Source organism: Colletotrichum tamarilloi, assembly GCF_030869305.1.
Source record: "Colletotrichum tamarilloi strain Tom-12 chromosome Unknown Scaffold_91.1, whole genome shotgun sequence".
Classification (NCBI taxonomy): domain Eukaryota; kingdom Fungi; phylum Ascomycota; class Sordariomycetes; order Glomerellales; family Glomerellaceae; genus Colletotrichum; species Colletotrichum tamarilloi.
Genome location: NW_026849474.1, coordinates 80,016 through 102,753, shown reverse-complemented (window position 1 = coordinate 102,753; position 22,738 = coordinate 80,016). Strand labels below are relative to the sequence as shown.

The window sequence follows — 22,738 nt, the reverse complement described above, 5'->3', positions numbered from 1 at the left end:
CTAGATGTGGTCACAGTGTGACCCTAAGCGCCGCACTGACAATTCGGTACTCTCATTCTCACTCTCACTCTCACTCTCTTCCTATTTACTCACTCGCTCTCACTCACTCACTTAACTTGACTCGCCCCTGGAGAACTCATCATTACATCTAGATTGCTTAACAATCACTTCGAAGATTTCTAAGGTCAAGGATGTACTCCAAACTCAGCATGCATTAAGGAAGAATGAAGCATGTCTTCCAGGAACCATGTTCGACCACCGTGTAAGTACATGCGGGCATCAACTCAATGTCACTCTCAAGCTCGGATGATCCCCTCATGGCGCCAGGAAGCTTTCGCTATTGGATGTTCTTAACAACGAGCTTCTCGCATTCAATTGCTCATCAAAGCTTGCCTAGGAGCTATGGCCCCATGACGCCTTCGGCGCAAACGCTGCAGTCTTCACACCACCTCCAGACGGATGCCCTTGCTTCCTTTCTTCGGCATTGCAACAGCAAGGTCATAATCATACTCTATATCGGCATCTGTCGTCTCGTACAATCTCAACTTCGGCAGGACGCGCAACGTCATGGCAGCAATGGCCACGTGAAGCTCGCAGTATGCCAGCCTTTTTCGGTCAGCTGTAAACTCAGAAAGTTTGAACCGAATAACAGATCATGGGGGAGCTACCGCAAAGAAATAGTGAGAAACTTACTGCATGCCCAAACACTGCCGGCTTCCTTTGGAGAATGTCAATAGGTACCGTTCCAAACCCCGCCTCCTCTGTCCGTCTTCATCAAGCCATCTCTCAGGGAGGAATCTATTAGAGTCGGGGAACACCCTCTCGTCGTGATGCATGATCCACGCCGACATACCACTCGCATAGCCTCGTGGAATGACGTGCGTCACCTCCACTGGTGATGAGGCACCTGGTGGTGTCCACGTGCCTTGGTAAATCAAGTCCTCGTCCGGTGCGATCCGTGGTAATCTCGACGGGGAACCATATCCCATACGCAATGCCTCCATGATGGAGGCACTGAAGTATGGTAGCCTCTCCAGAGTGGCCCAGGTCGGAATCTCCTTGGGGTTCATAGTAACGGAGAGAAGCTCGGCTCTTATCTTCTCAACGACGTCCGGGTTGCGGAGCAAGTGATAGGTGCAGACACTGAGGGCTGAAGCCGTCGTCTCAGTGCCAGCGGCGAGCATCACCGTTGCCTCGCCAGTGAGTCGTTTAATCGTCTTCTCTTCAGGCGGCAGGTCCGACTCTAGAAGAGAATGGATCACCGTCGTCCGGTCGCGCTTGATGCCGGCTTCGTATGCTGACTTGGTCTGCCTGACCATCTCCGGCATTTTTACCTGCCCTTGTCAGCTTGTCCACCTGCATTCTTCCATCGAAAGCTCTCACCTTGGACTGCTCAGCAAGCGCTCCCATGTTTGACGATAGCTTTCTGATAACGCCCCTGCTCGTCTTTAGCACCCACCAGGAGGCCATGCGAACACCAGTACTCACAATGGTATAGCCTCCATCAACCACGTCGTCGACGGGAAGTGCCTCATGATGTGGATCAACTGCAACATTGCATACACTGCCTCCTTGAAGTTGGGCTCCCAATCAGCTTGTTGAAGGAACCCGAAAGGCTGTCCGAAGCAGTAATCGCTGACAATGTCGGCTGTGAAGCAGCTGTACGCCGACGCGGCTTCGAATGGTCCACGACCCTGGTACCGAAGGAACTTGTCGCAAAGTCGTTGAGCATCTTGATGGATCACCCACTCCAGCTTGGCAATCTGCGCTCTTGAAAAGTACTTGCTGGCAGCCGCTCTGCGGAGGCGATGATGAGCGTGGTCAACTGTGCCGAATCCTCCCTGGTGACAAAAATTAGCTGACTGATGAGTGACTTCGGGACGTCTCAGAAAGGTCCCTCACATTATTCAAGCTACACGCCATCTGTTAGCAAACCTGACATGTGCGGAACGATGTATTGGATGGGGTGAACTCACTCTGCAGCAAACCCCTCGACAAACATTTTGGACTTATTACGCTTTTTACTTCCATTTGCGTAGATAATGTCCACAAACTCTGGATCATTACAGTGAACTTCATCTGGGTTGATCCGGACGATAGGACCTAAACGCATCACATGATATCAGCATCTATCAGTCTCAAAGACGCACATGTAGTTGGAAGTTTACGAACCGTAAATCTCATGAAGACGTTTGATCTCATGCGTGAACTTTCCCCAGCGTACCACATCGAACCATATCTCATACCAGTATGTCGTACCGGCGAACTTCGGGCCAGGAAATTTTGCTAACGGGTGGAGGGTGACTCTGTAGATTGCCAGGAAAGTTCCGTAGAGCAACCACGCCGCGAGCCCGATTCCAAGGATCTGAGTCCATCGGGATGTGGCCCAGAAAATCCCGGGAAAGAACAAAATATCCTTAGTAGACTCCATACTTCGTCTGTGAGGAAGACTAGACAGCTGATGTCTTTTTGCAGGGACACACTAATGAGGGGATATGGAATGATAAGGTTCTTAAAGGGCGGCCCGCGTTAGAAGGAAACATTCAGGGCTCGAATGTCTGAAAGAAATCCCCGCCGTTTGGTAAAAGGGGACCACGGATCGAGAGGAGGTGCAAGGCGTCTAGACATGTGCTTGGCTCGTGCTATCGAGAGCCACAAAGACACATATTGGCCGTTCCTGGCTATTAGGCTTTCGCCACACAAGCCTGGAGAGCCACAGCTTGAGCCTAGACCATAGCGATCTTCAAGACAAAAGACCTGGGGAGATTGCGACTCTATCCCACTGATAGGACCATCTTAAAGGAACCGATGCCGTAGCACAATAACATCAGAATCCCATCAGTGTGCTGTAAGTTCTAGAGCCATGAGGACTGCGGTTGGCAAATTCAATTCGATGAAACTTGAGTGTCTGAGGTGTGGGCAGAATGTCTGTCTCGAGTGCCGAGTAGCGCACCGGGTTATGGCCTCATGGATGATGTTGGTGGCTTTTTTGACTGGAATGAAGTGTAGGTACCAGGTATCAGGATGATGTCTCAAGCCACTTACACCTAAGAGCAGCTAATAGCGGGCTGAGCTCGCTAATCATCTTAGCTGCCAAAGCTGCTTCCAAAATACTGGCTAGACCTTCACAGGTTTCACCAATGGTGATCGATGGTTGGAATACGCGGGCGTCCATGGCGGATTTCAACTCCCACTGATAGGGTCTAGAAGTGGAAAGTTGTCTGAATGACAACGAATAATTCTTTAGTTTCTACCGTACGTACATGATAGCCCATGGCACTTTCCAAACACAGCATTTTCTGGAGTACCTAGTGATATGCATCGACTATTTCACACGTGAGAGCGAAGCTGCAGAGACAGCTGCGAAAATCTCATTCTCCGCTCCATCCTCCAAAGGCAACAAAGGTGACCTGACAGTCGCATGCTCCAAGATTCCCCTCGCAACCAACGCGTGCTTCAGCGCCACAGTGCCCTCCATATGCGATCCTCGATGGTACACTGCCTTGGTCACTGGCAACAGCTTGTCGTGGATCTCTCTCGCTCTGGGGTAATCCTTTGCCTTGCCCGCCTTGATCAACTCAATCAGAGCCTCGGGCGCAATATTGCCGTAGCCAACCAGAAAGCCATCGACATCAAAAGCGGTGTGCAAAAGATATTCGTCATGGCAGGTGAGAATCTGGAGATCCGGCCTCTCCTTTCTGATGACGGGGATCTCAGTGTCCCATCGTCTCATATTTCGGACGCCGTTCTTCATTGCGAAAACGCCAGGTTGCGCCGAAATATCGAGCAGAGTCTGCAAGTTGTACGTCGCCTTTGTTACGTCAGGATATTGGAACAGGATCAGCGGCAGCCCGCTGACCTCAAAGACGCGTTTGTACCGGTCCTGTGGGGCGCCGGGCTGATAGCCGAAGCGGAGCCAGCCGTGAGAAGGGTACAAAAGACCGGCCGAGGCGCCGGCTTCCCGGGCACGCTTGGCCTCTAGGGCCGCTACTTCGGTGCCTTCTCCCGTGATGCCGGCAATGATGGGGATGCGGTTGTCAACGGACTTGACAAAGGCTTTGATGACGGCAAGTTGTTCGTCTTGCGTCAGGAAGGTGCCCTCGCCGGCATGACCGAGAACGACGAGACCCTTGACGCCAGAGATGCTGCCAAGCCAGGAGCCGAGACGGTGAATGGCGTCGTAGTCTACGCTGCCGTCCTTGTTGAAGGGGGTGACGGGGGCAGGGGTGAGACCACGGAGGTCAAGGCCGACATTGGAACCCATGATTCGGTAAGGTTTGTGGGATTGGAAGTTTAAGGTGGTCTGAGAGCAGAGTTATGAGATTTTGATGTGTGTATTGAGTGTGGTAAAGGCAAGTCTAAAACTATCTCCTGCAATGAAGTCTTTTATAACCAGATCATGGCGAGCTTCACACACAACTTTTCTTAGGGGCTAGATGAGCTCGCGTTTGAGAACGTGCCGAAGTGGCGCCTACTTACTCGGATCCATGCACCCTTTCCCATGATTGAAGAAGAATGCCGAATGCTTACAGCGTATGCTTGGAGCTGACTACCAGCCCCGCTCATCCGAACCGGCGTGAGCTGGGCGACTTCTTTTCCGGTCAGAATCCGAGAACACAAGTCCGAGCAGGCTCGGAACCACGACTCATGTCCACTAAAAGAGGGGCCAGAACACACACATGACAACCAAGAGAACAGGTAAGGATGATGTGAGTGCCAGGATGGGACTTGACAAGTCCGGGCTCGTCCAATTGTCACCCCATCCACATGCCGCAAACGTGTCATAGGTGATGTGCTCCGAACTTTGGCATGGAGAATCGCGGAAAGGATACCGTAACTATCTCGCCATCTACGACAGCAATGCATTGCACATATCCTCCCCGCTCATGGCGTCACTAGAGAGACTGGGACGAAGTTGTTTGATAAAACAAGCAGTCTTCGTACATGCATTTCCGAAATCTTCTAATCCGGGCTGCTTATGGGCACTGGCGCTAAGCAGAAGTGGCTTGACGCTACTATCAAGACTGGAAAATATTTGTTTTCCGAGCCACTCGCTGCTTCGAGGACCCCGGCGCCAAGGGCAGTACCCCAGATTCCTGGGAAATTTCCCCCGCAACTCCAGACCTAGCTGTAGGTTTCACGCCGCTTCCCCAGGTTCCTTGGTAGTAACTGGATATTAAGGCCTCGTCTCCCGCCTTTCAACTATAAAGCCGAGTCGCGAAGACTTTCCAGCTTCAAGCAGCTGCCTAACGATCATTTCATTCTATGGAGAACTCTCTGACAAAGAGAAAGTGCCAACCAATCACATCCGCAACAAGAGAAATGGCTGTCACCAGGGTCTCTTCGGACCGCTCCGACATTGAACACGTCTCTCACGAAAAGGACTCTGTTACCCACCATGAGTATCAACGCAATAGCAACCTGAGCCCTGATGACGTTACATTCCTCGGCAACTTCCCAGAGGACAAGAAGAAAAAAGCAGTCCGCAAAGTCGACGTGCGTACACTTTAGTTGCAACTGCCCCCTATGATACGTCTTATTGGTGTTACAACATAATCTGACTTGCATCTTCAATAGTACCGACTTATGCCGATGCTGATTCTGCTCTACCTCATGGCGTATCTCGACAAGACCAATATTGGAAACGCCAAGATCGAAGGGTTGTTAGGTAGCCTCCACATGACGGGCGTCGAGTACAACATTGCAGTTTCTGTCTTCTTCATCCCATTCGTCCTAGCCGAAGTCCCGAGCAACATGATTCTACACATGTTCAAGAGACCTTCGCTCTACATTGGTGGCATTGTCACATGCTGGGGCATCATCATGACCTGCAACGGCGTGGTCCAAAGCTATGGTGGCCTGATAGCTGTTCGAATATTCCTTGGCTTTTTGAGTAAGCAATCACTCCTATCTGGTTGGAGAGACTACAGCAAAGATTAACTTAGGGACAGAGCAGGCTTCCTCCCCGGCGCTATTTTGATCATCTCCAAGTGGTACCTCCCAAACGAGACGCAGACCAGGATAGCTCTTCTCTATACGTCTGCCGCATCTGGTGGAGGCGTCTCTGGCCTTCTAGCATTTGCCATCGCAAAAATGGATGGTGTCGGAGGGTACGAAGGTTGGCGATGGGTGCGTCTGTAAGCCGTGAACCTTTCTTGCATATTTCTAACAACAACTTAGATATTCATCCTCGAAGGTTTGGCTACAGTGGTCATTGGCATCATGTGCTTCTTCTTCCTCATCGACTCTCCCGCTCTGTCCAAGTGGCTTGACTCCGACGAAAAGCGCTATCTCGAATTACGACAAGAAGCCCGCCGGGTTCATCGACCGAGCGAGTTCCGAGAGAAACACTTTGATAAGCAAGCTTTGATGTCTGTCTTGACAGACTGGAAGATTTATCTCTTGATCTTTGCGAACTGGTCGAATGCGGTCCCAAATTACGCCATGAAGTTCACGATGCCGCAGATTATCAAAAACATGGGCTATACCTCGGCTAACGCGCAGCTTTTGACGATGCCCCCCTATGCGGTGGGCGCTATCTCAGCCTACATATTTTCAGTATTTGCTGATAGGTATTCGTGGCGAATGCCCTTCATCATTGGCCCTCAGCTTTGCCTCGTGGTTGCATTTAGCATCTTGTTCGCAAAGAGCGCCGATATCAAAGACAACATTGCATTGTGTTATTTCGCCGTGTGCCTGGCCTGTTTCGGGTAAGTCTCTCTCATCTCAATACACCTGTCGGTCTCATATAGAAGATATTGGGGAACTAACCCAGGATCACCAGAATGTATCCAATCCTTCCAGGAGTCAATGCCTGGAACGTAGCAAATACGCCGAGCCCAGAGAAACGAGCAATCAGCATCGGCTTCTTGGTCTGTGTCGGAAATATTGGTGGCTTGATCGGCAGCTATATCTACCTCGATAAGGAAGCGCCGACATACCCTACTGGCTTTGGAACATCTTTTGGATTCGCATCGGCCGGTATCATTGCTGTTATTGCTCTCGAAATCCTTCTAAAGAGGCTCAATGAGAAGAAGGCGCTACAGACTGAAGACGAAGTGAGGGAGAGGTATACCGAAGAAGAGCTTGGCCGCATGGGGGAGAAGAGCCCTTTGTTCAAATATGCTCTCTGAAAGAAACTTCAGCTCTTCCGGATACTCTCATAAAGTACTTTTCTCAACACTGTAAAGTTTCCCGTACACGCGGCTTCAAATTGCCATATCCATGCATTTGTGTATCATCGTCGGACAAGAGACTCTCCTGTGTTCCTCAGAACCACTAGCCAAGCTGGGGTAGCGAACTACTGAAGAGCGCCTGATTTACCAAGTTTCTGTGTCCCATTTTCGATCATCTGACATGAACCACACCACACGAGACCGGAAGTCTCCAAATTCGGAGTCTACTCGTGAAGCCAACTCGTCACCCACCATGTCGCCCTCAACCTCGACTTCTCAAATTCCCTGAGACCGCAAGCCAGCAGCAATCCACCGTAGTGGATCAACTACTCGATTATCACGGCCGGTTGGCCCAATGGCAAGGCGTCTGACTACGATTTATCATGTTATCAGGAGATTCTGGGTTCGACCCCCAGGCTGGTCAATTGAGTATCCTTTTGCCATTCTTGAAGGGTTACCGAGCTTGCGGCAGGAAATTATTCTTTTTCGTCACATAATTCGATACTGCAAGTCATTTCCTCTCGATGATGAGTTTCATTGAGTTATATCGCCTTGTCATATTGATCGTTCATGAATCGTGAGTAGAGTATCTGTCGAAGGCGGCTTGAATTTTCTAGTATCCCAAGGACTCGTAGATGGCACCGAATCCCTTGAATTGCTTGAAAGCCTTAACCTTGGGCCCGTTCATAGGTTCCATGCCCTTGTCGCCCTTCTCCAGCGCCTTGCGATACGCGGGGCGCTCGGCAACATCCTTCAAATACCGCAAAATGTTCTTATGCTCTGACAAGTCCAGGAGAGGATAGAAACCACGCATGGTGGTCAGAGTGAAGACCGTCATGATATCCGCAGCGCTCAGGTTCTCACCGGCAAGCCACTTGTTGTTGGCCAAGCGCTTGTCAATCAGCTTGAGGGCCTGGTGGGACTTTTCTTCCATCCGCTTGCCAAAGTCACTTTGCGAAGCGCCGGCAAACAACAGGGTCATAGCGCGGCCGAGAGTGGGCTGAAGAGTACCGTTGGCGAAGTGAAACCATTCGAGGTAGGCGGCGTAATCGGCGTCATCGGGGGTACGAAGAAGTCTCGGGGCTCCGGAGCCAGCCTTGCTACCGTGGACGTTGAGAATGTACTCTACAGTTGCGCCTGACTCTCCAAGCTCGATTGGCGGTGAAACAGTGCTGTCGCGGAAATACGGTGCGGTTCCGGCGGGGTTCTGACTCGTTCAGCTGTCTATCCACTATTCACAAAATATGCTGAAAAAGACTCACGATCTCCTTGATTTCTTTGGGCGCGAGTCCTGTGATGGGATCTCTCTGGAAGACATGCAAATCGTATGGTACTTGGAGTTCCTAGTAGAGTCTCAGTAATTACAGACCTAGATGATTGTTTGCGAGTTACCAACCTCCAAAAGCCACACAATTCTCTCTGATTGAGAAAGCCCAAGATGGTAAACTTCGATAGACATGTTGATTGCTTGTTTCGATACGACTCAGATAGAGATAGATAGATGCTTGAGATCGTCGATTCTGTCTGCCCCGAGGCAATACAATTGAGGGGTTGGCCCGCATCATATAAAGTAACACGTCCGCTAGGGGATCGGCTAGTCTAGAGTCTCGAGTGCCACCATGTTGACGTCAGGGGTCCAGGAGCAGAGTTCACGAGTGCAGCAAGCTGCGACGAAACGAACGGTGCCGCGGTCGGTGGGTCGAAGTTCTGGAGAGCCGGTGCAACTCTGGAAGCCGCCGTCCGCCTCATAGGAGCAGCGGACAGGGACCGACTCGGGTTGTCCGGAGTAGAGCGGGGGATGGCGGGGCAGACGACCGGATTTAGGGAGGATTCTGGTGGGGGTGGATGGACTGACCGTCCGATCGTCCGATAGACAGTCTCCTAGATCTCATCCACATCGGTGCCGAGCTACCTCGAAGAGATGATAGTGGGAGGCCATGGGCTGCAGGCTGCTGTCTACTCGGATGATGGTTGCTCCAGTGCTTGACTTATCCCCGCGCCATGGTTTCTGAAGATTTCAGCTGCATCGTTTCTGCAGCGCTGGAGTCAATGATGATTTGCAGCAGGGATCAAAGCTCGGGAGTTGGCATACTGCGAATTTGTCATTCCATTGGGAGGGGTCACTAAGGCCAATTTGGGCCACAAATCCGACTCTTTGTGCAACTACTGTTGTATTTAGCTCATAAATGATATCATTGCATAATTATTTATCCATACGTCTCTTGCGAGTTTCCTGTGGGCAGAGGAAGAACCCAGGCTGTACTATCTGCCGGCTCGTCATAAGCAGTTTGATTCGTAGGCCAGATCGAGTATACTGGACGAAGTTACAAACTTACACAATCTGATTGTAAGCACAGCAACACGTGGCCAACACATGTAGTGATTGCTCGGCAACAATCCCCATTGGACAAGCGCCTTGTCGAGAGATATTATGCTTTATCAACAGCATGTGAAGCGAGGGGGCATCTTGGAAACAGACTCTGGGAACAGTGAGCCCGGACTTGTGGAGGGTAAGAAGGTTTCGATCCAACCGATTTGCTCATCCTTGCCCCGCATTTCAGCCGAGCTTTGAGCGCCGGCAAGGGGGCCGTTTGTTTGCTGTGCGTTGTGGCCGGTTTGCTTGCTCCCCTTAATAATCAGCTGGCCCCTGACTTTCGCTTTTCCGGACTGCTATCTGTGCACAAACTCCCAGCCAGATCTGCGTGCCACACCACGCGAGAGGCGTCAGGTATCTTTTTCGATTTGTTCCGGTACGAGATATCCTCCGTTATGATCCACCTACGGATTCGTCATATGCCGTAGTAAGACGAAGCGCACACACTCGGAGCGCTGAACCCGGTGTAGGAGCCGTTGTGGGTGCTGGAACCGACGTGGTAGTCCGGAGAATCGGACTTGAGTCAGTGGAGACCATCAGCAAACGCATCGGAGGGTCGGATATTCATGGATGGTGGTAGGATGGCCGACACACCAGCGGAAACAACGGCGAGCACCGACACTGGTATCCGCGATGATGCCCCTCTAACAACATCCGCCCCGACACCTTCGTCAAATATATCACAGCCGTCCCCGTCAACTCTGCCGCCGACTATTACCGATCGGAGGAAACGCAGCTTGCCCGAGGGTTCGCCCGAGGGCCCCGAAGAGGGCCGTTCGTCATCGGCTGCTGCTGCCGCCGCCGCCACTGCCGCCGCTAATCGGCGAAGAAGTCACAAAGTCAGTCGCGCATGCGACTTTTGCAAATCCAAGAAGCTGAAATGCTCCGGAACGATCCCATGCGACGTCTGCACCCGGAAACGTCTCTCCTGCATCTACGACGCTACTTACCGCCGAGGTAGACCGCCGACACCTCCGCCAGCATCCAGTTCTGCCCCCGGGTTATTTGAATCCCGACTGGTCCCCTCAACTTCCCTAGAGGTGCACAGGTATGTCTTTGTGAGAACAAGTAGTGTTCGATGATGGTTAAAGTGGTAGTTAACCATTCACAGAAGACCGCTTCCCTCGGCGGCGCCTCTCCCATCCCTAGCACCGCGTGAACCACGTCTTCCCCGCCAGAGTGCGGCTCGGTCGAGAAGCCGTGATCATGTAGCCGACGAGGCGGAGGCTGCAGAGCGCAGCCGGCGCAGCGCTCTGCCAGGCTCACGCGCCTCGCCAGAAGTCGAGATTGCCGAGATCGAAGGGCAGTATGTTGACACCACTTCGAGTCTAACATTCCTGCACCGAGCATGGAAGCGCCTTTCGTCGCAGAGATCTAATACTACTGACGTTCCTGGAAACGCACCGAGCGGCGCCGAACAGCATCAGAGGCTGACGAGGGCAGGAGACAAGCCTTTCGATTCGCAGCCGTTGGACGTATCGACTCTTCCTGACCGGTTGGCCGGCTTGGACATGCTGGATTTCTACTTTGATGTTTGCGTAGTAACCTATCGATGCCTTCATCAAGGTTACGTCGCCCAGTGGTTCGAGATTCTGCTCGCAAATGCGAAAGACAGCCGTCCGCTGCACCACGAAATTGGCCACGCCAAAGCCTCTATCGTTTTGACCATTCTCGCTATCGTCACCCTCCGACAAAGCAAGGTCCGAAATGTCGACGAAGAAAGGTTTTCTCACCTTCTGCGCAGCGACGCTCTCTTTTCTCAGGCTTTGAGTTTAACGGATGCGGAGATCGGGTTGCCGAAGCTAGAGTCCTCGCAGGCACGCCTCTTGCAGGTGTTGTATCTCCTCCAAACATCTCGCATGAATCAAGCATGGTATGTCTTTGGGAGCATTCTCCCCATCATCTCGGCTTTGGGTCTACATCGGAAGTCCGGACGCAACAGGGCCAGCAGCGACAAGGACTACATACTGTCGCAGTGCCGGAAGAGGACTTTCTGGGTGGCATACACCATCGACAAGTATCTCTCTGTTGTATTTGGTCGGCCGAGGATGTACCGCGACGACGATATCGATCAGGACTTCCCTGACTGCGTCAACGATGAGGACATGACACCCCAAGGAAGATCAAGTGACGAGCCAGAGATGGATTGCCATGTTGAGAGTCTCATCTTCCACGCCAAACTCGCTCAAATCATTGACGGTATCTCTCGCGAGGTGTACTCGATTAAACCCGTTCATAAAGATGACCGTCTCATGATTGCACATCGATACGGCAAGGCTCTACACCGGTGGCGCGAGTCCTTGCCACACCATTTGGGTACCGTTCGACCCATGTCCTTAATTCCGTCATTCAGAAGACAGAACACAGCCCTCAAGCTAGCATATTGCCACGCCATTATGCACGCCAACCGACCTTTTCTTCTTGGAACGGGTGGCTCGAGAGGTGGTCAGCAATCGCCTCTAGAAGATAGTATTGATGAATGCATCACTGCAGCCAAGGCCGCACTTGAGACGGTCGACGGCATGGCTAGTGACGGGAAATTATTCCACGCTTTCTGGTGGACGCCGTACGTCACCTTTTGTGCACTCGCGGTGGTGTACGTCTATGAAATTCAAAGAGGGAGACAGGACCCGGAAAGGGGCCTCTTCGAGCTGGCAGATCGCTGCCAGAATCACCTGGCGAAAGCAACGACTGCCGAGAGCCCAAGCCGCAGATACTCTGTCATTCTCGAAGAGCTTCGGCAAGAGGCTAGTTCTCATTCCGAAGGCCCTTCAGGCCGTGAGAGGAAGCCGACCATTGAGCGTGCTGAGCATGGAGGTGCGGAGCCGATGCAATTGGAAGAGGTTTCGGGCGCTCCAGCACCGCCGGCCGATATGGGTGAAGTGTTCCAGCAGCATGGGTTCGAAGGGATGACGAACCTCCTCAGTGGTTGGGAGACAACGGATTGGCTGGACTTAGACTCTTCGGTACACGATTTCCTCCAGAGCTTTCAACTAGGATGTTGAGCTGATTGTCTTCAGGCCTTTGCTACATTTCCCAACTTCGAAGGATCGCCAGCTTACTGGATGCCGGATGTTCAGTGATCGCGCATGGAATGAGAGGATCGTGTCGGCTGACGAGGTTATAGCGACGGTGTACTATGATGAAGATACCAGGTAACAAAAGCTATTCGCTGTACAAAATAGTTTCTAGAAAGAAAAGTAGTCGGGTGCGAGTTGTCGGAAGAAAGGGAAGCAACCAAAGCCTCGATCGGCAACGCGGCAACCCTGATTGTCCGAACCAACCATTCGCCGGAATTAACGGGATAATAATACTGCTTCTTCACCCAGATTGCGGTGAGGTTATCTTGCGCTGTGGGGATGAAGCGGCCTGTCAAGCCGAGCCCCTTCTTTCAAGCTTCGTCCAGACTCCACCAACACTCTTCATCGCCAACTGCTTCGACGTGGGATCCTAGCTTGTTCGGCAACCGAATAGGAACCTGCAGATGCTAAGTCGCGGGAGCATCACCCGTGCCCGGCATAACCGGTAGAAACACCCTGTCGAATTACCCGCACAGATCAGCAATGCGGCATGACACCTCCTCCAAAGGCTCATCAGCCTCCGCGCTGCAAGGCACCCCCTTCGGGAAGGCCAATGCAAGAGCCACTTTGGACAACGGATACCGGCACCCATACTTTTCCAAAAGAGCCGGGTTTCCCTTTCGGAAGCCATGGCAAGTGCCGAATAAAAGCTTTTTAGACAACTCCAGATGAACCAGTTTCCTTTCGCTTTCGGATGAGACATGGATCTAGCACGGCCCCCAGCCAACCGGCTAAATTGACGATGATGGCCCCCTTTTCAACACTACCCTACGTGTGGGGTAACGAGATCACCGGGTTTTACACATAGTGCATGCGGCCCCTATGGTTCTATGCACGAGCGGCTGAAGGGAAGTCTACAAAAGTTGCCAGATGCGTCACAGGGAGCTCTGTCAACAGCTTCGTTCGTTCGACTCCGTTACCTAGGACTATAAGTAGTTGCTCAAGAACGAGCCCAAGATCGTCCTCGAGACACTGAATCAGCATCGCACTTGGTTGTAGCAACTCCATCGCAGCTATGAAGTTCAGCACAATTCTCTCCGCCCTTGGGCTGGTCGCCTCTGCCAGCGCCGCTTCGCTGCAGCAGGTCACGAACTTTGGCTCAAATCCCAGCGGCGTCAAGATGTACATCTATGTTCCCGACAAGCTGGCGGCGAACCCTCCCGTGGTTGTGGCCATCCACTACTGCACAGGTACCGCTCAAGCCTACTACAACAACAGCCCCTACAAGACACTCGCAGATCAGAAGGGCTTCATCGTCATTTACCCCGAGTCACCATACTCGGGAACCTGCTGGGATGTCTCCTCAAAGGCAACTCTCACCCACAACGGAGGAGCTAACAGCAACTCCATCGCCAACATGGTCTCATACACTCTCAGCAAGTACAACGGCAACAAGTCGAAGGTCTTTGTCACCGGCTCTTCATCCGGCGCCATGATGACTGTAAGTCAACGTCCATAACTCAACAAGACAATGCTCGAGTGACTGATCGCGCAACAGAACGTCCTGGCCGCGACGTACCCCGACGTCTTCGCCGCCGGCATCGTCTACAACGGCGTCCCAGCCGGTTGCTTTTACACCGGTACGGTCAACGGCTGGAATAGCACCTGCTCTTCGGGCCAATCGATTGCCACGCCGGCACGCTGGGCCCAATGGGTCTACGACGCCTACCCCGGCTACACGGGGTCCCGCCCCCGCATGCAGATCTACCACGGCAGCACCGACACCACGCTCAACTACGCCAACTACCAGGAGACCATCAAGCAATGGTCTGGCGTCTTTGGATACAACCCGGACAAGCCTGTCACTTCCTCTCAGAACACCCCTATTGCCAACTATCGCACTGATGTGTTTGGTGATCACCTGACGGGTGTTTGGGCTGTTGGCGTTGGACACACTGTGCCCATCCGGGGTGACGATGACATGAAGTTTTTCGGCCTGTAGCCGTTCTCAACACGTACAATAATTCTTGGATATAGTTTGAAGGAAGCTTCAGCCGCCGCTCTGGCAGTAAATAACTAGTGCGTATTGTTATGATACTTATTCGGTCTTAACATACATTGTCTCCGATGTGTGAACTTTGGGAGCTCTCTTATAAAGTTTCCCGCGGAGAAACGTAGTCCGCGGGGACAATCTATCCCCCGTTGACGGACCGGAAGCATGATTCAGAACCGGGCCGGTATTGATAAAGGATCTCAGACCCGCCGGCTACGAGGCCGGCTCTCTGGAGGAACCGGAGGTTATGACTTCTTGACGCAGCGCTGCGGAAAAGCCAACACGGGTATTGCAATCTACTCGCAGATACCCAAGTTGCATATCCGCTGATTTCCCATCCACGAAGTTGACAGTGTCCAGCTTCACGCATTATGCATTACCTTAGTCCGGACCGAAGAGCTGCAGGAGAAACTTACTGAAGGGTCCGACGTAGAGGCCCTTCTCGTGCCTCCAAGACCTCTTTCAACTTCTCCGCAAACCGCGACACGTTGACCTCGTCCGACATAGAATAGTGTTCACCCGGAACATCATAACACTGCACATCGCTCACAAACTCCCGCCACCGGCTGAGCTTATTCAGAACCCAATCCTTGCGGTCAATAGCTACCTCCTTGAGAGGATCTGCGACAAATACATCCATGCTGCGTATCGTTCCCCGTGGCTCGTAGTCTCAAGCCAGATGCTGGACCGAAGATGCAAAATCTGCCCACTTGACAAACTCCTCTTCGCCGAGGCCTAACCCTATCCGAGTCGCTGGGGGCTCGGAGGTGGGCAACTGCTTCTTGCTTTGAGAATGTGCGCAACATTGGTATCTGCTGTAAAGCCTGATCCTGTTCGATGAGCTTCGTGAAGTGAAACGAGTTGGCGAGACACTCTACCCAGCCGAACTGTCTGATGCGGTGCTTAATATGCGGCGGAAGGTTCCAGCAACCGCAGTAAAGAACCTCATCACCTGCTGTCTCGAGTCTCTTACATAATTCGAAGGCAATCATTGAGCCGAACGGATAGCCTGCGATAGCATACGGCCCCTTTGCTTGGACGGCTTCGAAGTGCTGAAAATAGTAATCCAACAACATATCCAAGGAGGCAAAAGGCCAAACACCGCTATCGAGACCCCCTGCACGGAAGGCATAGACTGGCCGGTCGTCGATGAGCCTATGAGGTTCATGAAGACCAGGATTTCTCCGACACCGGGATGTACGAGCCACAGCGGCGTCTTTTTGCCCTTTGACCGGAGGGTAAGGACCGGGCTGCCGACTTCATCTTTCCTCTCAGATCCCTCATTTATCATAGCTAGCCGCCGAGGCGTCGGACTTTTCAGGACTTGGCTGGGCGTGAGTCCTTCTAATAATTGAAGCCAGTCCGAGATTAGACGCGCTATCTTGATGAGGTCCATTGACGTAGCGCCGAGCCAGAATATCGATCTTTTGATGCTGTGATGTGGCCCCCTTGACTTGGAAATACTCCTGTATTTCGTAGCAAATGAGTGCCTCAAGAGAAGAAACTATCTTCTCTGCTACGTCATGTTCTACTCTGTCGGCTTCGCTCGCTTTGTGGAGATGCTGGGCGTACGTGCCCTTCCCGAAAGCTGACCTGATCGCACCTCTTGGGCAGCTTTCCTCGTGCCGATGGCTTGAGATCAGCGGCTGTTAGGGGTAGAACGATGGCAGATGAAGCCGTATGTAAGCCGATAATATCGACTATCCTATTGCGAGTCTTGGTCCGGGCTCGGGTATCAATGTCCTCAACCGATGGTAAGTAAGCAACGACAATTCGTTCTGTGTCAGATGACTGTGACAAAGTTGAGAAGCAACAAAAAGAGCCCGGAACTGCCCCTTGTATCAACTCTTTCTCGAGATGGTGTTCCAGCTCGTCTGGGGCGTACTTCACCCCGTTGATGATAATCGTATCTTTGGAGCGTCCTTGGAGGATTAGTTGACCGTTGTGGTTGACACAAGCAACATTGCCAGAAATAAATCAGCCATCACTTGTGAAGGCGGCCGCATTAGAGTCGCGATCGTTGAAGTAGCCGTCAAATACTACGTCGCCGGAGAGTTCCAGAAGCCCAACCTGGCCGGCGTTTGCGAATGCAGATGGAGAATTGCCATCTAAGAGTCTCACTCGCAGCTGTAGCCCAGGGACGCCTTTGCCAACGTCAACATGTTGGTGATTTTGTCCTCGATCATACGTCGGGCAATTTGCGTTATTTACACACCCAGCGCAAGTTTCTATAATTCCAAAACCCGGGATGATGATGTCTTTGCGAGCACCGTAGTCCTCGAGTTGTGTCTGGAGTGCCTCGCAGAAACCCACTGTATTTGCTTCCCCACTCGAGCCAAGCCATTGCAAACATCCAAGATCGAGACCTCCATCCGACGACGATGTTTGTTTCAACATGAGCTCCCTGGATAACTTCGCCAAGAAAGAATGAGGGGCAAAGGTTCGCGAAACCCGGTGGCGGCTGACCATATTCAGTAGCTGCACAGGGTTGGACAGCACCTCGTCCGCGGAGAGATGCACTTGGGAGAAACCCATGTACATCGCGAGGAGATGTATCTCGGTCAGGCACGCTACGTGGTCCATGACGATCCAGTTGAGGTAGGGACCGCCGCTGTGTGGTCCTGCAGACTTGGCTTTGCCTTCTAGCGAAGCCAGTATTTGATCATGGCTGAGTTGTACCGCCTTGGCTCTCCCAGTCGTACCTGATGTCAGCATCAGAACCGCCGGGTCGGAAGCAGAAGAACTGTCAGATAAAGGTAGCAGCGGCATCGATTGACTCATCCTGGCAAGACTTTGAGAAGTTGTCTTGGCAACCGGTAACTTCTTGGCAAAGTCTTGCAAACAGTATGAGCCTGAAAGCGACTGAGGTACTATGCAGAGCGGATCCTTCAACAAGATGGGGAGATATGAGAGGTACTCTGATCGACCAGGCTCAAGAATCGAAGTGGTTGAAATTGCTGGCAATAGCCCTGCGATTGCAGTCGACCAAAACCAGATGATGGTGTCCAGGATGTTGTCGAGGCACAGCAAATCAACATGGTGTTCTCCGCCGATGCCAACGGATGGTGGGCACAGCCGAAGGAGAACCTGAGCATTTGTACGAGCCAGACAGAGCAAGTCTGAATATGACACGACTGTCGGCACGAGATCTCCAACTGTCTCTTCTGCTCCATAGGCTATGATTGATTGAGATGTAGACTCAGCGGCATTCCGAATGAGGTCGATGAGGGTTGGTCCTTGTCCAGCCCTTTCGGCCGGGTTCAGGGGCATCATTGCTTCGAGAAATATGGTAAGGAATTCATGAGTAGAGGCTCAGATAGGAAACAATGTTGTGGAGCAAATGCCTATCACTCTCAACTTACACCGTCACGTAACGATTCTGTGTGCGATGTTCCAGTCGTCAGCATTCGAAGGCATCACGGCCAGATTAAAGGGGGAGAGACCTGAACAAGAATAGGCGCAAAGACACTGTGGATGCTCCCGGGATCGTTTACCCGAGCCCATCTATTATCGATAAATCTCAAAGGATTTGTTTGGCAATTCTGTGTGGGTGACTACCTGTGAATACCCAGCAAATTGCGCGGGGTGGGTGCAATATTAAACCACCATGCATTCAGCGCAAACAATCTCAAGGTTAATCACGTTGATAGAGTCTTGATTGGATGGCCTGGCTAACCAACGTTCCTCGCCAAGCTGACCTGCTGCAACACAGCCGGATGACTAGTTACTTCCTAAGCAAAAATTGAATTTGTTCATAACAGAGTCCTATATACGGCACAGCTGCCAAAAGTTCCAATTTGTACATGAAGACAGAAACCGTACAGGTTACCGAGAAGCACCCGAGCCCCACTTCACATCGAGAAAGAAGACCTACTGCAAAGCAGTAACGACCGCGTTATAAGCTGCCTTGGGGTTAAAGTTGGCATCAAACAAGAGCGGGTTATTCTGCGCCCTCCAGCTGTCCGGGTCACGCACTCCCCAGACCGTGATACCAACGCACTGCGGAACCTGCAGACAGGCCTTTGTCACAGCCGTGTAGTCAGCCGCGCTGGCGCCGACAATGTCCAGCTCCGTGATGGCAACCTCCTTGACGCCACTGCCGGCGAGGGTCTGCAGCGCGCCAAGAGCGTTGCCGCCTTGGTTAGCTTGGAGATGGGCTTGGGAGCCTGGCGCGTAATCCGTTAGTATTCGTGCATGGCGACCAAGGAAGAGTGTGTTGGACTGGCTTCACACGTACCGATACCGTCAATGGGGATGCCCTTGCCGATCCACTCCTTGACCTTGCGAGCCATGGCCTGCGTCTTGGCGTAGCTGGCCTGGTCGAGGTTGTAGTCGTTGATGTACAGCTTGGCATTGGGGTCCGCCGCCCTGGCGGCGCGGAAAGCGATGCCGACAAAGTCCTCGCCGAGGACCTGCGAGAAGACGGAGGAACGGAGGGAGCCGTCCTCGTTGAAGATCTCATTGACAACGTCCTGACCATACAAGTTTCAGTAACATTGGTTTCCTAGAGAACAAGAAGAAGAAGAAGAAGCAGGTGGACATAGACTCACCCAGTGGTAAATCTTGCCCTTGTACCGGCCAACAACAGCCTTGATATGGTCCTCAATGACAGTCGTCAAACCAGCCTTATCACGGACGTTATTCACCCAGCCCGCAAGCTGAGAGTGCCACACAAGCGTATGCCCGCGGACAAGCTTGCCGTTCTGCTGCGCAAAGTTGACGAGGTAGTCGGGCGTGGCCCAGTTGAACTGGCCGCGGTTGGGCTCGATCTGGTCCCACTTCATCGAGTTCTCCGGCGTGACCTGACCAAAGTTGGCCTTGATGATGTCGGCGTTCTTGCCGGCAGTCAGGCGGTTCTGGTCGGTGCAGGTGCCAAAGTATTGCTTGCCTTTGGCCTTGATCAGCTTGTCGATGGACTGCGAGGCCTGCCTCTCCTCGAGGGGAGCGGCGAGAACGGTGATGGGTGCCAGGAGGCAGACGAGGCTTGAAGAGAACTTCATTGTGAGTGATGAGGTGAAAAAGAGTGGACCGTGGTGCTGTGAATGGTGTATTCCATTGTCTTAGCTAGCCGCCTTTATAGAGTTGGAAGTCGTGCTTCGGGTAGATGGAGGCTCTCAAGCCAACACATTTGGCTTAACCTTAGATGAAGGACCGCCCATTTGCTTAAACTACCACTATACAATAACCATAACTCGATTTACTTATCTGGGCACGAATCAAGGCCAAATGAGGGACTCGGAAATGCAAAGTCCAGGATCTCGGCCCGTTCTGGAAAGCCAAGCTCGGTGGTAACAAGCCGTAATGGCACCGCAGGTATTATTCATCGTGTAAGAAGCGGACACCAGCCGTCCTGGAAAAAAGGCACTCCCCCTGGTAATGCGGGGAATAAGCATGGGTGATATCGGCTGAATGTGTTAGTTCCTTGCGGGCATTCGACAGTGACATTACCCAAGGGAACTAGTCATGGCTTGAACATCGCAAGACGCACTTAGCGGCAGCGAGCTGGTCATGCAGTGGCCTCGTGCTTTTCAGATAGATTGCTAGCTATTGCTAAGGGCGGCTGAAATGAGGCGCCTAGGTAACATCCGAACTTTGCGAGATCCGAGTTTGGCGAGCCTTGGTAGCTGCAAGAGGCCACCCTTGTCCGATGCGTACCGAGTGAAACCTCAGGGTCTTGGCCACCACTGCTGCCGCTTATGAGAGGCCTTCCACCATTCCTCCGGGCTACTTGATGTATCATGTAGCTTTTCGGATGACCGGTATACGCCATAGAGCCGGGGAATTATTCTAGATTGATGTAGATTGTTCTTATTTCCCAGAAGGGGCACGTAATTCCCCGTCCTGATGATCCCACCCCTGGAGGGTCGAAGGGTGTAAAGAGTATTTTACATCCGCTCTCACAGAGTGGAAGTCATAGTCGTGGCTCTGAATCAAAGTCCTGAGTCGAAGTTCCGTCCGTCTGCTGCTCTCAAGTATGTGGGAGGGGAACTGATGCAGCAACAAGATTGTCTGCCCTGTTCATAGTTGTACCGAATTTGACGAGGCCTCGATGGATCAGGAGTTGGCGCTGGCAATGAGATCGCTGATCAAATTTTTGACCGGTTCAAAAACCTCTTCATCATCGCCAGGTGGTACAAACACCTTGACGCGCCCCTCTGAGAGCACGAACCCGCCACAAGCAATCTTGGTGACTCTCACGCCAGGATGGAAGAGATTCAGGGCGAGATGCTTTTCTAAGTAGGCACCCAAAGTATGCAAGAACGCTTCGTCATGCTCCCCTTGGCGGTCAACCCATCCCCATCCTTCGTCCGCCTTGCCGCCCGTGAGCTTTTTTCTCTTTCTAGGATCCTCTTGGTAGCCTTGAGTGAGCCCTGCCCTGTTGATAATCGTCGGGTTCGTGAGCGTCATCCCTTCCTTTGTAAACCGCTTGAGCTCCTCAGCCGGTATGATGATGTCGATTGACTTGATTCCGAGCCCGTCTGGGGGTTGTTCGTCAGTACCATCTGAGGTCACTGCGGGTGGTATGTAGAATCCCAGGGTCAAGACCATGTCTTTTGCCAGAGGGCCCTGTGAGGGGAGACCGGCATCTTCGATCCACCGTTCCCATGCGGTAGTCAGGCCTTTCGTACCCATGCGTAACGAACTAATCCGGCAGTCGAATGTGCTTGACAGAAAGTCAACGATAACTGATTTCAAAGGTGCAGGCATGCGAAGGAGAAGCAGAGGTAGATGCAAAAAGTGCCTGTCATCTTTTGTGCCGCTGCTGGTAAGCAACCCAGGCACACCGAGGCTATTGGCCGATTGCAGTTCGGCAGTAGGCTCTTCCGTGATCTTTTCAGAAAGTGATGGTAGCAGCACAGCTGTGCACAGCGCGTTCTCGTATCTCATCTCGAATGCAAGGCATCTCTTCTTGCGGACGGTTTCTTCGGTCTCGACACCATCGCTGCTAAGATCCCTGCTCAAATCGGGGTCCGTATCGTCCGCGCCGCCTAGTAGAGCTTCAACGCCAACCCATCGTATTCCAACTTTTTCCAGCGGGCCGGCGCGTCCTAGAGAGCTGTCGCTGCCTTCCAGCCCAACCTGTACACCTCTGACGACATCTCCCACGAGCGTGTCGCGTAAGCGCTGCGACAGTGCCTGTAATCGAGGAAAGCTCAGGGTATTGGCGCCGACGTACAGCGGCGATGCGCGATGGGTGGAAAAGGTGGTGTTGAAGAAGGGCGGAGGTGGTTCGCGCTCCTCGAGGGACGATGGAGATGGTCTTTCGGGAAGTACTTCGGAATCGAATTCGGCCGCGGCCGCACGAGGGCGACCACGAGGAGGCATTGCGGTGAGCCGGCGAGGGTGCTGGCGACTCGGGGAATGAGTGCGGAAACGGTGATGTCTGAAATTGGTACTTGGTGCAATGATGACGCGTTGGTGCTGGCTGAGTCTGCGACTTTCTCGATTGATAGCAGGTTCGTAGGAATTGTCTAAGTAGAATGCGCGTCGGTCTACGATTTCTCTTGGTGTTGTTGATCGTGGGTTTCGCCAAAGCACGCGGATGCTGTGTGCGAAGTAGCTGTGATGCGTAGAAAGTAAGGAAGATGGCCTGCTAAAGCTAACGTGCAATTGGCGATGGGCACTAGGGGATGGGCAGACAAGATATTGATGCCTACAATGATGATACAGATAAATGTGTGCAGCGAGATGGTCCGAGGTAGAATGAATACACTGTGTATTATAATAGAGGAACTTCGTCCAAGGTTATGATGGAATGGTGTGAGAGGTAGAATTGAATTGCAGACTTCCCGGGCAAGAGGCGCAGCGGCGAAAGGTACCCGGAGGCAGGTACCTTCATAGAGCACCTGCACGCCGTGCCGATTTTGTGGATCCATCGGCGCCAGCTCCGGAACCTGCGTCCGGAACGGGTTTGGAATGGAAACACCCGGGATGGTCAAATCGATATCACTTCTCATAGAGTCTCATAATTACGGAATGGGGGATTGTGTTCAAAATGATTTCAAGGCTATTCGTTAAGCTGGACATCAACGCGCCTGCTAATGTTCTAGAGTGAGTGGAGACTACCCAAAACCACCAATCTAGCTGCTTCCACAGTTGAACGTCTTCATAACAA

At 52.4% G+C, this 22,738-nt stretch overlaps 9 protein-coding genes across 9 annotated transcripts; 3 read left to right on the top strand and 6 right to left on the bottom strand.

Annotated features, from left to right (window-relative positions):
• Positions 1 to 440: 440 nt before the first annotated feature.
• Positions 441 to 2,431, bottom strand: CTAM01_13249 (cytochrome P450; the record flags this gene model as incomplete). The annotated part of the gene is made up of 7 exons (XM_060529253.1): positions 441 to 606; positions 694 to 1,334; positions 1,384 to 1,438; positions 1,489 to 1,841; positions 1,903 to 1,912; positions 1,977 to 2,103; positions 2,173 to 2,431. The coding sequence occupies 7 exons, from the start codon at positions 2,429 to 2,431 to the stop codon at positions 441 to 443; spliced, it is 1,611 nt and encodes a 536-aa protein (XP_060376194.1).
• Positions 2,432 to 3,325: 894 nt separating this feature from the next.
• Positions 3,326 to 4,264, bottom strand: CTAM01_13248 (dihydrodipicolinate synthetase; the record flags this gene model as incomplete). The annotated part of the gene is made up of 1 exon (XM_060529252.1): positions 3,326 to 4,264. One exon carries the CDS (start codon positions 4,262 to 4,264, stop codon positions 3,326 to 3,328), a length of 939 nt encoding a protein of 312 aa, XP_060376193.1.
• Positions 4,265 to 5,322: 1,058 nt separating this feature from the next.
• CTAM01_13247 (major facilitator superfamily transporter) lies at positions 5,323 to 7,133 on the top strand (the record flags this gene model as incomplete). Its single annotated transcript, XM_060529251.1, has 5 exons — positions 5,323 to 5,496; positions 5,578 to 5,893; positions 5,957 to 6,129; positions 6,181 to 6,710; positions 6,785 to 7,133. The coding sequence occupies 5 exons, from the start codon at positions 5,323 to 5,325 to the stop codon at positions 7,131 to 7,133; spliced, it is 1,542 nt and encodes a 513-aa protein (XP_060376192.1).
• Positions 7,134 to 7,788: 655 nt separating this feature from the next.
• Positions 7,789 to 8,634, bottom strand: CTAM01_13246 (glutathione S-transferase; the record flags this gene model as incomplete). Its single annotated transcript, XM_060529250.1, has 3 exons — positions 7,789 to 8,382; positions 8,438 to 8,518; positions 8,572 to 8,634. The coding sequence occupies 3 exons, from the start codon at positions 8,632 to 8,634 to the stop codon at positions 7,789 to 7,791; spliced, it is 738 nt and encodes a 245-aa protein (XP_060376191.1).
• Positions 8,635 to 10,130: 1,496 nt separating this feature from the next.
• Positions 10,131 to 12,632, top strand: CTAM01_13245 (fungal specific transcription factor domain-containing protein; the record flags this gene model as incomplete). The annotated part of the gene is made up of 3 exons (XM_060529249.1): positions 10,131 to 10,597; positions 10,661 to 12,515; positions 12,570 to 12,632. 3 exons carry the CDS (start codon positions 10,131 to 10,133, stop codon positions 12,630 to 12,632), a joined length of 2,385 nt encoding a protein of 794 aa, XP_060376190.1.
• A 1,012-nt stretch (positions 12,633 to 13,644) lies between these two features.
• Positions 13,645 to 14,571, top strand: CTAM01_13244 (acetylxylan esterase A; the record flags this gene model as incomplete). The annotated part of the gene is made up of 2 exons (XM_060529248.1): positions 13,645 to 14,070; positions 14,128 to 14,571. 2 exons carry the CDS (start codon positions 13,645 to 13,647, stop codon positions 14,569 to 14,571), a joined length of 870 nt encoding a protein of 289 aa, XP_060376189.1.
• Positions 14,572 to 14,761: 190 nt separating this feature from the next.
• Positions 14,762 to 17,895, bottom strand: CTAM01_13243 (uncharacterized protein; the record flags this gene model as incomplete). Its single annotated transcript, XM_060529247.1, has 8 exons — positions 14,762 to 14,888; positions 15,039 to 15,283; positions 15,363 to 15,674; positions 15,737 to 16,088; positions 16,226 to 16,365; positions 16,453 to 16,544; positions 16,611 to 16,766; positions 16,866 to 17,895. 8 exons carry the CDS (start codon positions 17,893 to 17,895, stop codon positions 14,762 to 14,764), a joined length of 2,454 nt encoding a protein of 817 aa, XP_060376188.1.
• Positions 17,896 to 18,492: 597 nt separating this feature from the next.
• CTAM01_13242 (glycosyl hydrolase family 10) lies at positions 18,493 to 19,622 on the bottom strand (the record flags this gene model as incomplete). The annotated part of the gene is made up of 3 exons (XM_060529246.1): positions 18,493 to 18,788; positions 18,860 to 19,094; positions 19,173 to 19,622. The coding sequence occupies 3 exons, from the start codon at positions 19,620 to 19,622 to the stop codon at positions 18,493 to 18,495; spliced, it is 981 nt and encodes a 326-aa protein (XP_060376187.1).
• Positions 19,623 to 20,676: 1,054 nt separating this feature from the next.
• Positions 20,677 to 21,948, bottom strand: CTAM01_13241 (uncharacterized protein; the record flags this gene model as incomplete). Its single annotated transcript, XM_060529245.1, has 1 exon — positions 20,677 to 21,948. The coding sequence occupies one exon, from the start codon at positions 21,946 to 21,948 to the stop codon at positions 20,677 to 20,679; it is 1,272 nt and encodes a 423-aa protein (XP_060376186.1).
• Positions 21,949 to 22,738: the final 790 nt, after the last annotated feature.